This window comes from Corythoichthys intestinalis, chromosome 15 (assembly GCF_030265065.1).
Source record: "Corythoichthys intestinalis isolate RoL2023-P3 chromosome 15, ASM3026506v1, whole genome shotgun sequence".
In the NCBI taxonomy this organism is placed as follows: Eukaryota; Metazoa; Chordata; class Actinopteri; order Syngnathiformes; family Syngnathidae; genus Corythoichthys; species Corythoichthys intestinalis.
Genome location: NC_080409.1, coordinates 8,715,063 through 8,728,081, shown reverse-complemented (window position 1 = coordinate 8,728,081; position 13,019 = coordinate 8,715,063). Strand labels below are relative to the sequence as shown.

General features: G+C 37.8%; 1 protein-coding gene across 2 annotated transcripts in view; it reads left to right on the top strand.

Moving 5' to 3' along the window:
* Window positions 1-2,240: 2,240 nt before the first annotated feature.
* Window positions 2,241-13,019, top strand: part of LOC130931335 (cilia- and flagella-associated protein 99-like) — a 30,488-nt gene continuing 19,709 nt past the window's right edge. The window contains exons 1-8 of one of the 2 annotated variants that reach the window (XM_057860051.1): window positions 2,241-2,317; window positions 2,856-2,970; window positions 7,499-7,643; window positions 7,713-7,807; window positions 7,876-7,982; window positions 11,910-12,087; window positions 12,196-12,276; window positions 12,359-12,427. In XM_057860051.1, the coding sequence (XP_057716034.1) occupies window positions 2,301-2,317; window positions 2,856-2,970; window positions 7,499-7,643; window positions 7,713-7,807; window positions 7,876-7,982; window positions 11,910-12,087; window positions 12,196-12,276; window positions 12,359-12,427 (807 nt within the window). In that variant the 5' untranslated portion in view covers window positions 2,241-2,300. The remainder of the gene's footprint in view (window positions 2,318-2,855; window positions 2,971-7,498; window positions 7,644-7,712; window positions 7,808-7,875; window positions 7,983-11,909; window positions 12,088-12,195; window positions 12,277-12,358; window positions 12,428-13,019) is intronic. The other variant, XM_057860052.1, reaches the window with a different exon arrangement.

The following is a 13,019-nucleotide window of genomic DNA, read 5'->3' as shown; positions in this document are numbered from 1 at the left end:
ATTTATAAAAAAAAATTATAATGATAACCTGAATGCTACTGCATAAAGGAGGACATTGGAAATTGCATTGTGTCATTGAACTCGATGGCTAACATTGACAGCACTAGACGTCCCATTTGAACTGGGAGGGGCGAAGTGACGTCCAAATGGAATGGACACTAGTGCCGTCAATGGCACTGAAAGATTAGTATTCACAGCCACTCCTCCCTGTTTGAATGAATCAGCCATCTGTTCAACAGCAGTGAATGAGTGAAATGACGCATCAAAACATACATATATAGTGATCCATCATTTTTCGCGGTTAATGGGGACCAGAACCCGCCGCGATACGTGAAAAACCGCGTAGTAGATTTTTTTTCTTCTGTTTTTGTGTGCGTCCAATGTATTTATTCAGATTTAACATTGGAAAGAGATACATATAAGCAGTGTTGCTAATAACGGCGTTACAATATAACGGCGTTACTAACGGCGTTATTTTTTTCAGTAGTGGGTAATCTAATGAATTCCTTTTCTCATCTTGGCAACGCCGTTACCGTTACTGAGGACGGAAAGGCATGCGTTACTATGCGTTACTATATTGGTCGAAAAGTCTGAGGGAGACGGACTCACCGAGACGACAGAGCAGAGCAGGAGTAGGGAGGAGGCAAGAAAGTTGTGACGCCGAGCAAACGCGATGCTAGGTAGCTCCAATAATACATGTTGTAGTCGATAGCCTACAAACTACGCCCGCATGTTATGGTAGATATGGTAGACATGGTAGATATCACATGTACTGTACATAGATATAACTAGATGCAAAATGACAGACATGGCACTAAATGAGTTAGTAGACAGCCGCCATCTTAAAGCAGTAGACCTTTTAGGACGGCTCTGTTGTAGAGAACCTTCCTAGCGAACCTAAGTAACTTTTTATCTAAAATACTTCTAAATCGGCAAAATCTTGACTTGAATCTATCTTTAAATGATGAAACAGTTTTAAAATTTTCATATGTCGAAAGTAGAGAGAAGGGAACTAATGCAATAATGGGAGCAATTTTAACAACTTTTAACAGTTGATTCAGGGTAAAGGGTAAATTAGGGTAAAGAATTGGGCTCGGGCCAATTGTACCAAAAACCTTCACAAAAAACTTCACATAGTGTGGCCAATGTTTTTTTTTTTTTTTTTTTTTTTTGAGAAAAAAAAAAAAAGTAATTATCACCAATTACTTTGCCAAGTAACTAATTACTCTTACATTCAGGTAATTGAGTTACTAACGCAATTACTTTTTGGGAGAAGTAATTTGTAACTATAATTAATTACTTTTTTTCAGTAAGATTAACAACACTGCATATAAGTAATGTTTTTTCACTTTTTTCCACTCAAAGTATAATTAAAAAATACTTATGCATGTGGCGGAAAACACAGACAAGGCTGAAAAATCAGTTTCAGTAGTTAAGTTAGTTAAGAGATGATTAACAAAATGAAATGAAGAAAATTTCTAAATGTTTCTTTGTTTTTTTTTTTGTTTTTTTGTTTTTTTTAAACAAAAGGTTTGAATTCAACGGTGTAGGCTAAACCAGTACACATAAAAGTGTAAGTCAATAAAGATTTATTTTGCATTGATCATTAAGATGTCCCGTTCCCAGCAAAAGGTGTACATGCAGGTTATGCCATATCGTCCCTACCAATGTAAAGACCAAAACTACGCCCTTGGTTTCACCCATAAAATCCCCCCAAAAATCCGGCTGTGGCCATTCACAGCTGTGTCTTCTTGACATTCTTCATGGATTTTTGGATCTAAAAGAGGTAAGTGCGCAATAAAATCTCGTTAAAATCGTGGCGTCTATAACTATGCTCTCACCTCCAGTTATGGTTTTCCTGTTAAAAAAAAAAAAAAAATATATATATATATATATATATATATATATATATATATATATATATATATATATATATATATATATATATATATATATATATATATATATTGTTTTTTTTAATGCCCTCCTGTTCATTTTTTTTTTCTTCCCCCAGAAAATTGAGATTTTAAGCTTTCCAATGATGTATCACACATGCATATCGGACAATTTTGAGTTTGGGCAAACTGGGGGTCTCAGAGCAGAACTTCAAGTCACCTGAGTGTTTTCCGCCATATGCTCATTTATTAATTAGGTCGTTTATTGATTTTGAAACGAAAATACAATTGAGGTTGTCATTGGGCTTGAAACTCCTTCCCATCTGGCAACCCTGGCCAGCATCACCGAGCAAGAAAAACTACAAGTATCATCACTTGGAGTGGAAAAATGAAGCCTTCAGGAAAATGAACATACGTCTCAGGTAGCAAAAGTCTTACCTTCTTCTTCAATGTCTTTCATGCTAATTGTATTACAGTTTTAAACATACCAGAGCTGATCAATCATTATGACGTTTCAGTCCTGACTCAACCACTGACCGAACATTTAATTGTCAAATTGACGCGACGCACGTCTAACTTTCTTATGTCATGATTCATTCGTGCGACGCCGTTACGTCAACGTGCACGCGTGTCATTTCATTTCCAAAAATAAAAATAAAACGCTCAGTTTTTACACTGGCAAACAAAAGTGAGCACCCACTGACTTGCCGCGAGTGGAAGAATTCGCTTTAGGAATGCCAAGTTTCGCCAAAATTTACTATTGAACGCAAGCCACTGCACCGTTTTGCATGACGTCAAATTTATTACGTCATAATTTGATTGTACTTAATATTATCTACACATCGATACATCCCGTCAGTGTTTACGCGTGTAATATAAACATATGTGTTGACGTTGTATGCTATTCTAACTGTTGAGGAATCTGGCACGTTTCGTGTTGATATTGTGCACATTCTGCAGCATGGCGAATAGCAAAGGGGAACTTGTGAAAGTGGCAATTTTGCTGCTCGACAAATTTACTGCCGGGAGAACCAATCTGGATGACTTTATGGAACATGCAGCTAAGGGCCTGCAGGTATGCACTTATAAGAATGCAACAAAAATTGATTGAATGCATTGATGATGTCACTTGTTCTGAAGTCAGTTTAGATTGCAAATTTCACATCTGAGTTTCTTTCTAAATCAGTGGTTCTTAACCTTTCTAAAGGTACCGAACCCCACGAGTTTCTCTTATGCATTAATGGAACCCTTCCGAATTAGATCATTTTTTTTTTTTTTTTTTTTTAATCCAAATTCGAAACCAATACTGTATATCTCAGCTAATTTATAAGCGGCTTCCCATTCAACTTTCTTCTGATTTTGACAGCTTCCCAAAGTTCCCAGATAGTGGATTGACGTTGAAAAGATGTTGGATCAACATTCCGCTGTCGATCTTGTATCATTGAATCGACGTCACTTTTGCACCCCTCAATTAATAGGGTTGCACGATATCCATTTTTTGAAACCGATACGAATATCGATAACTACCTGTTCCTGTCAAGGCTGATACCGATACGATAACCGATAATATATATGTAATTTTTCAATGTATATTCACCTGAGTTTTTGAACACCTGTAGGTCAAAAATACTAGTGGTGGATTCAGCATAGATTTGTCTTTGAGCGAAGAATTTTAATTATGACATGAACATTATTATAATGAACAAAACAAAGACAACAACAGTTTTGACTTCAAATAAAGTGCCCATATTATTTTTTTCCAAATAAATATGTGTGTGACAATGTGTTCCCCTGAACAATGAACACTGATCTAAAACAAACATAAACCCAACAGGTGTTACACTTTGTCAGCAGATAAAACATATGGTGCAACAGAGAGACTTTTATCTTCTTGGTCCATGAAACAACTTTCTTAACCTGGCAATTATAGAAGAGCAAGCTTATCAATAACCAAAAGGACTCTCAAGAACTTGTAAACATAACACTGTAAAATGGAAACATTTGCTAATTGCCGTAGGAAGGTTTGTAACTCAGTGAAGGAAAATACGGCCTCTAGAACAGTAATAAAACTTTGCATACTGGCAAAATAGGAGTGGAAACAAACGCACCCATCCCAATCCGACACCATTCCAAAAATATTATTAATAGGCCCGATAATATACAATGTTATCGGATTTATTGGGATGACGTCATAATTCCTATTATTGGACCGATAATTATCGTGCACCTCTATCAATTCATGTTGTTTCAACGTTGAAATCCTTACAAAACCTAAACGTCATTTCGATTATTAGTAATAACGGAACAACGTTGTATCAATGTTATGTTTTTGACCTAAATGCTCGTTCATTCATAATTCAATCGCTTTTCAATCATATTTCCCGGTCAATCATAAATCAACTAGTTCTCAATATTAGTTCATCAACTATAAAACAATGGTGACCCAACCATCGCCTGACATACCTTAGAATAACGTTGATTCAACGTCACTTGACGTTGAAAATTTTTATGTCAACCATACTGATGATTTTGATAGAAAATCAACGTTTATGCAACGTCGGCCAGCTATCTGGGTTGTTTTTTAAACAGGTCAAAATGTGAGTCCGCGCTGCCCATCGGTCTGTTCTACTTCTTCATACCTAGTGCGAGTCAACTTCAACTAAGCAAAACAGTTAGACAGTGATGGATAAAGCACTCAATTTATCCTACTTAAGTAAATGTACAGATGCAGGTGCAAAAAAATGACAAGTAAAAGTACAAAAGTATTTGCTTTAAATTTACTTATATATGTATACAGTGGGGCAAATAAGTATTTAGTCAACCACTAATTGTGCAAGTTATATTAGAGGCCTGGAATTGTCAACACGGGTAAAGCTCAACCATGAGAGACAGAATGTGGGGAAAAAAAACAGAAAATCACATTGATTTTTCTAAAGAATTTATTTGCAAATCATGGTGGAAAATAAGTATTTTGTCAATACCAAAAGTTCATCTCAATACTTTGTTATGTACCCTTTGTTGGCAATAACAGAGGCCAAACGTTTTCTGTAACTTCACAAGCTTTTCACACACTGTTGCTGGTATTTTGGCCCATTCCTCCATGCAGATCTCCTCTAGAGCAGTGATGTTTTGGGGCTGTCGTTGGGCAACATGTACCTTCAACTCCCTCCACAGATTTTCTATGGGGTTGAGATCTGGAGACTGGCTAGGCCACTCCAGGACCTTGAAAGGCTTCTTACAAAGCCACTCCTTTGTTGCCCTGGCTGTGTGTTTGGGATCATTGTCATGCTGAAAGGGCCAGACACGTCTTGTCTTCAATGCCCTTGCTGATTGAAGGACATTTTCACTCAAAATCTCTCGATACATGGCCCCATTCATTCTTTCCTTTACACAGATCAGTCGTCCTGGTCCCTTTGCAGAAACACAGCCCCAAAGCGTGATGTTTCCACCACCATGCTTCACAGTGCGTATGGTGTTCTTAGGATGCAATTCAGTATTCTTTCTCCTCCAAACACGAGAACCTGTGTTTCTACCAATAAGTTCTATTTTGGTTTCATCTGACCATAACACATTCTCCCAGTCCTCTTCTGGATCATCCAAATGCTCTCCAGCGAACCGCAGACGGGCCTGGACGTGTACTTTCTTCAGTAGGGGACCCGTCTGGCAGTGGAGGATTTAATTCCCTGGCGGCGCATTGTGTTACTGATAGTAGCCTTTGTTACTGTGGTCCCAGCTCTCTGTAGGTCATTCACTAGGTCCCCTCGTGTGGTTCTGGGATTTTGCTCACCGTTCTTGTTATCATTTTGACGCCACAGAGTGAGATCTTGCATGGAGCCCCAGATTGAGGGAGATTATCAGTGGTCTTGTGTCTTCCATTTTCTAATACTGTAATTGCTCCCACAGTTGATTTCTTTACACCAAGCGTTTTACCTATTGCAGATTCAGTCTTTCCAGCCCGGTGCAGTTCTACAATGTTGTCTCTGGTGTCCTTCGACAGCTCTTTGGTTTTGGCCATAGTGGAGTTTGTAGTGTGACTGACTGAGTTTGTGGACAGGTGTGTTTTATACCGATAATGAGTTAAAACAGGTGCCTTTAATACAGGTAACGAGTGGAGCCTCGTTAGACCTAGTTAGAAGTTAGACTTCTTTTACAGCCAGAAATCTTGCTTGTTTGTAGGTGGCCAATACTTATTTTCCACTCTAATTTGGAAATAAATTCTTTAAAAATCAAACAATGTGATTTTCTGTTTTTTTTTCCACATTCTGTCTCTCATGGTTGAGATTTACCCATGTTGACAATTACAGGCCTCTCTAATCTTTTCAAGTAGGAGAACTTGCACAATTGGTGGTTGACTAAATACTTATTTCCCCCACTGTAAGTAAATGTACAGATGCAGGTGCAAAAAAATGACAAGTAAAAGTACAAAAGTACTTGCTTTAAATTTACTTATGTACTCGTATATTTTCAGACAACGGAATTTTTGGACCATAAGCAGCTACTTTTCCCCCTCATTTTGAATGCTGCGAGTCCTGTGCGACTTACTGGACTGTCTCAGGAAATTAGAATACACAATATTAAATAGAATATTGTGTATTCTAATTTCCTGAGACAGTCCAGTATTTGTTGATTTATTTGGGATCTTAGATAACACTTCATTTGACAGTGGTGACATAAGACCGCCATAATAATGACATGACACTATCATGGGCATTACTGAATGCTTATGACAGATGTCATTAAGTGTCATTTGGCAAATTATGTCACTAACTCCATTTATGTCAAGCTCGGATTTTTTACATACATTCAAAAGTGAGATCATTTGCCGGGAGACACTAAATAACATCTGTTATAGGCATTCGTTAATGCTTATGACATGTCATAGTTATGATTGTCTTATGACAATCTTACGGCGCCACTTTCAAATAGTGTTAACAAATACCACAACTAGCAATTAATGAAACAACTAAAAGAGTAACTAAAGAAATAATTAGCACAAAACATGAATTTTGATTGTTATTTACATCTGTAGTGCTGCAATGCATGCTAGGAGGCATGTTTGACGACAACAGTGTTGACAGCAGGTGGCAGAAGAGGTTGACTCTCTCCCCCAAAGGAGCAGTGATGGCCAAATGAAGCTTCTGAAGCAATGAAGCTTTGTAGCCAATGGGTTCAAATTGGCTGCAAAGCTTCATTGCTTCAGAAGCTGTAACCGCGAACACGAAAGCCAGCCAAGTGCAGGAATGCACACACTTGATCACAAAAATCTTCAGTTTTATGGCACCAGTGTCAAAATAAAAGCATGTGATTTTGTATGTACAATACGAATGAGCTACAATGTGCCTGTCAGGCAGAACAACCCCGCCAGGGTGCCGGATTGGAAACCCTTGGGGCCCATACATTTCACATCGCTCTTTTTAGACAACTGCAGACATAGGAGAGACAATGTGACATGATGTGCTGTACTACTGCAATATAAGTGGAATCTGTATAAAATACCACTAATATAAGAATCTCAAAATGCCAACATTGGAAGAACATACATTTGAATAGATGAAGTGACCAACCGCTGAATGTATGTCATTATTGTTGGATATACTTTATAGAACATGGAACCCGAGTCTATGAAGTTCATTCTCGATTTGGTCTCTGGATGCATCGAACACAAGAAGTTACTGGACATAGTCATCAATCCTTTCTTTGGCCAGGGTGGCAAACTCATATCCAAACGTTATCACAACCATTTTGTCAGTAAGTTTCAAAATTGTGCCTTTTCAAATACTGTAAGTGTAACCGTGGATGTATTTCTGCCGTTTTCAGTGATCTGTTACCTCACCATTTTCCACTTTGATGAGCTTGGACTTCCGTCTTTCAGCAACATCGTCAAATCATTGGACATTAAAAACATGCACATTGTAAGAATGGCGTTGCGTAAAAAAATTAATGTTTTGACCCCAATTTGATATGATTTGCTTGCTTTTAGTTCCTGAGTTTCTTTTTCATGAACCTCACCACTTGGATACAAGATGAGTGGAATCAAGTCTACGATGTTGCATATGTGAAGGATCATTGGATTGACCCTCTGCTCAGGTGGGAATTCATAACATGGAATGTTTTCAAGCAAGGGCGTAGGATTACATAGGGACGGAAGGGACATAACACTACCAACTTTTCAGGATGCTCAAATTATCCCTACCAACTTTTAAGCAGTCTTATTTGCATTATATCAGTGCTTCTCAATTATTTTCTGTTACGCCCCCTCAGGAAGACGCCAACGTTTCGCGCCCCTCCAACTCTCTGTTGACACTGTAAATAGGCTATATAAGTTTGTCCCCAAAAAATATTAAATGTAAAAAAAATATATATATATTATAAGTACACCTCTGCATAGCATTGTCCTTGTTCACATAAACAAACAATATTGATTAAGTTACAATAAAGTTAATCTTTAACATTTTTGTTCGTACCGGAAAAGACAACGCGCATCTTTGCCTGAATTTAAAAAAAAAAAAAGTCACACCCAAACAACACACTCGATACATTTTTTTGACCACTTGATACTGAAAAATCAAATTCATTGAAATCCATAAATAACAGTAAATTCACACTGATTGGTAGGACTGCCGCTATTGATTATTTTAGGAGTTGATTAATGGTTGAACTACTTAGTTCGAATCATCGAGTAATCGGATAAGGAACATAAAAAAATTAAAATACCTGAGCTGAGCCTCAAACAGTCCGAAAAAATTAAACAAATGATGATCTGTACAAGAAAAGAGCAATTGGCTAACTTACATAGCAAATGTCCGCTAGCTTAAATGCTAACATTTTTTTTTTTTTTTTTACGATGCTCTTAACAAATGGTACAGACACATATTCCCACAAAAACGGCTAAATATACCTATAAACTAAATTACGAATGCATTAAAAAAACATTAGCTCAAACAAAAACTAATGTTGGTCTTAACAGGGAGCAGAAATGAGGCAGACTAGAGGGCATTGTATCCACCCAAATCAATAAAACTAAATGCAAACACTTTCAAAACAAACCATTACAACGCCACTTTAATTGAACGAATACTCGAAGCAGCAAAATTTAATTTGAATCTTTTTTTTCTAATCGAATACTTGAGTTAATTGATGAATCGTTGCAGCACTGCTGATTAGCAAAAAAAAAAAAAGCTCAAAAGTACAATATGCCAAAAAATTTGACAGAAAAAACAAAAATTAATAAAACAAAAACGACAGTGTCATTGGACAGAGGGAATTTTTATTTTGGCTGCTATGGTTTGAGGTTATTTTTGCACTAAGCAGCTTGGTATGCCACCTTATATGATGCTACCAGTGCTCGCTGGTTTACTGATGTAACACTCAAAAAGCAGGATGATTGTTAGCATTATTCGGCATGTTTTTGCTGAAAAAGCCCAGCGGCTTATCAAAATGATTGGAGTCTAATGTCTTTAAGTGAGGTCTTAATTGATTTGGCTTCATACTGTCCGCTGCCAACATTTTTAGACACAATAAACATATTGGCCTTTCCTCTTCTCCCACTGTTAAAAGTGAAGCCAAACACCATATATGCTTTGTCATAGTTCCTTCTCTTAGCTCTTCATATCTCCATTGCTCTATGCTGTGTGCTCTTGTTTGGTTCAAACAACACTGTGAAAATGAGAGTGCCACTGCTATCCACTGAGTGGATGTGCAATTTCACTTTATTCTAGTACGGCAAAAACATATGTTCCCCGAGGGCACATGCGCTCCCACCCGGGATCGCTCAGCGCCCCTGGGGGGGCCTGCCCCACTATTTGAGAACGACTGCATTATATGATGAGTCTAGTTACTGTATGTAGGTAATTTAGATTGTCTTCCCATATGTTGTAAGGATAGAATAGACCTTATCATTATAAAGTGAATTATTTCATTTATGTTTAGACCTACATTTATCCCATTTCACTTACATTTCACTTTATCCCATTTCACTTGATTGGCTGATGACTTGCTCACTCCAACCCCCGCCACACAGACAAACACGCCCTCACATTGCGCCAACAGATTCATGTGGACGTGGGGGAAACACCATTAATTTTGCTCCTGAAAGTCCGACCTACATCAGAGTTAGCTTAACACTAAATTGTGTGAACTTGCTAACCTGCAAAACTACTGCGGTCAGGCCAGCCTCCACAAGGAACAACGAAGTCAAGCTAGCCGTCCCTCATTTGAATCATTGTTCGTAGGCCAGTCGTAATAACAAATTTTAGTGTGCGATAATTCATCTCAAATTATTGCGATATGTGATATTATTGCGCCCCCCCCAATTTTTTTTTAAACCAATTTGCAATACCGCAGTGAGAATACAGTATATATTAATAGATCAAGTCCACCCTTTTAAACGCCATAAATGTTTAAATTCAAATATACTTTTTAAGAAATCACAACTAAAAACAATAGACCATGCCTCTTCAAAGTAAAAGACAACAATATTGATACCGCACAGAAACACAGAATAAATTAAATGTCTTTTTCAAGAAAAAAATAAAATTGCACTTAATAACTAATGCATTTAGGCAAATGAAAACGTTTCCCCTCATAGCTTCTGCTATGGCGTTCCATCTGTAATATTCTGATTTAATGTTTTCCGAGGCACCCTGAAGCGCACGCAACGGTGATGTTGTTTTGTTCATGTGACGCGGCAGTGAGAGAGAAACAGCCTGCCGAGAGCCTCAGGTTGAGGAAGTATTGTTAGCTCCGTGTGTTAATAAAAAACGAAGTTGTCAGTACGTCATGTGTCTGATATCATTGCCATAAAAAAAAAAAACACATAATAGGACACCAAACACAGCTTCCTTTTTAATGTTGTCCTTATAATATGATGCATCATAAATCACTTTGTGACTTTCCACCTCAATGCACGAGCGCTCTTCGTCCATGCTCGCTGGTTAAACTGTGAATAAGCAACTGGGCTGTTGACTCCAAGCACGGCTCCGCCCATTTTGATGAATGCGTCTCCGGCAAAAATAGAAAATAGCCTAAACCATCCGGCCGGGTTCTGGCACGCCTGAGATGATCCGCAGTCAATCCGAAGCACTGACGCAGCCGCTATACGTTGAACAATAGGATATAATGGGAACGGATTGGCTCCGGTGCTATTTTTTGCCGGACTCGGATCGAAGATGCATTTTGTGTAGTTAGTAGGAAGCCGAACTTTTAACAGCACGTCTGCCGCACGCGCGCACGCACGTGCACACATGGCGATAAAATTACCGTCTTCATTTTTCTTTACCGAGCAATAAATGGAATTATTGCATATTGCGACAGGCTTAATTGTTCGCATTATGTGCATTACGGTAATGCAACGCGCTGGCTTTAGAGTGCAAGTGCCTTTATTTAAAAAAAAAAAAAAAACGGAGAGATTTGGTCCACTCCAGGGGGACACTGACATGAACATAAATTGACATGACAAAAAATATCTGTGAAATGAAATCACACATAAAAATTTAATGAGAGTACTTTGATTTGAGTCTTGGGGTATAGTGTGCCTCAGATGTAGATCGGTCCTTGGATATCTCAGTTTTTTTTTTTTCCCCAAATCACTTTTATATTACAATACTTTAGTTTGTTTCTAGGGATGCTGCAGTGTCCCACAGAAGTGGACACATTCTTTGATAGCTCCCCGTTTTTTTGATAAAGGGACTTGCAATTCAAAATGTTTCTTTAGTAGTTTTTGAAAACAAAGGTTTGAATTGAACGTTGCATCACCTGACCCAATACACATGAAAGTTAGTATAAGTCAATACAGATTTATTTTGCATTGATCATCCAGCCTATCAATTAATTTGGTTCATATTTGTGAGGAATGTAGCCCTGACCCCGGTTCAATAATCTGTTTGGTCTTATTAATGTCCCCTGCAAAAAGTGTACATGGAGGTTATGCTGTTATATCATCCCAACCACTGTTGAGATCGAACCTATGCCCTTGTAAATTTCAAGGCGTGTGATGTAAAACTGTACTTCCTTTAGGAAACGTACTGCCATCGAGTCCCTCATGGAGAAGCTTGCTGCCAATGCATCTGGAGGAATGCGGTTGAGGAAAGCGCCAGCCAAAACCACTGACCTGATGGAGTTCTCTTTTGTTAAACCTAAACCTTCCACCGCACGTGAGCCTCAACTGAGCCCCCTGCCGGAAAAACTCACAAAAGTCAGCCCTCTTTGCAATAATACAATTTCGTTCATGTGAACGCCCATGGATTTCCTCCTAAAAACAAAAACGGAAGATATGACTAAGCCACTACTATAATGTTGCCAGGTACCCAGCAGTACTTACAGGACTCCCAAATTGATCCAGATCTTAGAAGACGTCAAGGGAAGGAACCATCTCTTGGCTGAGGTACAGCCATTTAAAACAGATCAATAAATGAAAGGCTTTGGTTAATTGCCCTGACATCTTATCTTTTTCTTATTGGCTGAAGGAGCTGCTGCATGAGCTCAATATTGCACAATTTGGATTTGCAAGACCCATAGATGCTGAATGCTCAAGGGTATGAACCAATTTACATGGAAACATTTGTCTATACATACACTATAAGAGCATAAGCCAATTTAGTTTTCCACAAAGGATCATGTACACCGTAGGTGCACACAATTTTTTGCTCCAAGGTCTACTTTTCAGGGAGACAACCTCCTGCAATCTATATTAAAAAACAAATTTGGCAACACTTTATAATAACTATCTGTTATAACAAGTTAATACATCATTAGGAAACTGTTAATAAATGATATATTTTTGATTTGTTAATTGTGAAGTTTGTTAAGCATTTATAATGATGCCTTTGAGATAGTTAATATATCATAAATAAACTGATGATGAATGAGTAATAAATAACTTGTAAGCTCTATGTCAATGATTTATACCTACACCTCATAAAATAGTAGTATACCATTAACAAGCTATTAGTAACTTACTATCTAATGTCTTTTTGAATATCTGTTGATAGTTTGTTATTGGGACGCTATTCTAAAGTTGCAACTACTCCTTATGTCTTAATTGTTAGTAAACAATAATAAGTGCAACTTTCAAATAAAGTCCCAATAACATACGTAAGCATATAACTAATACTTAATATATTAACC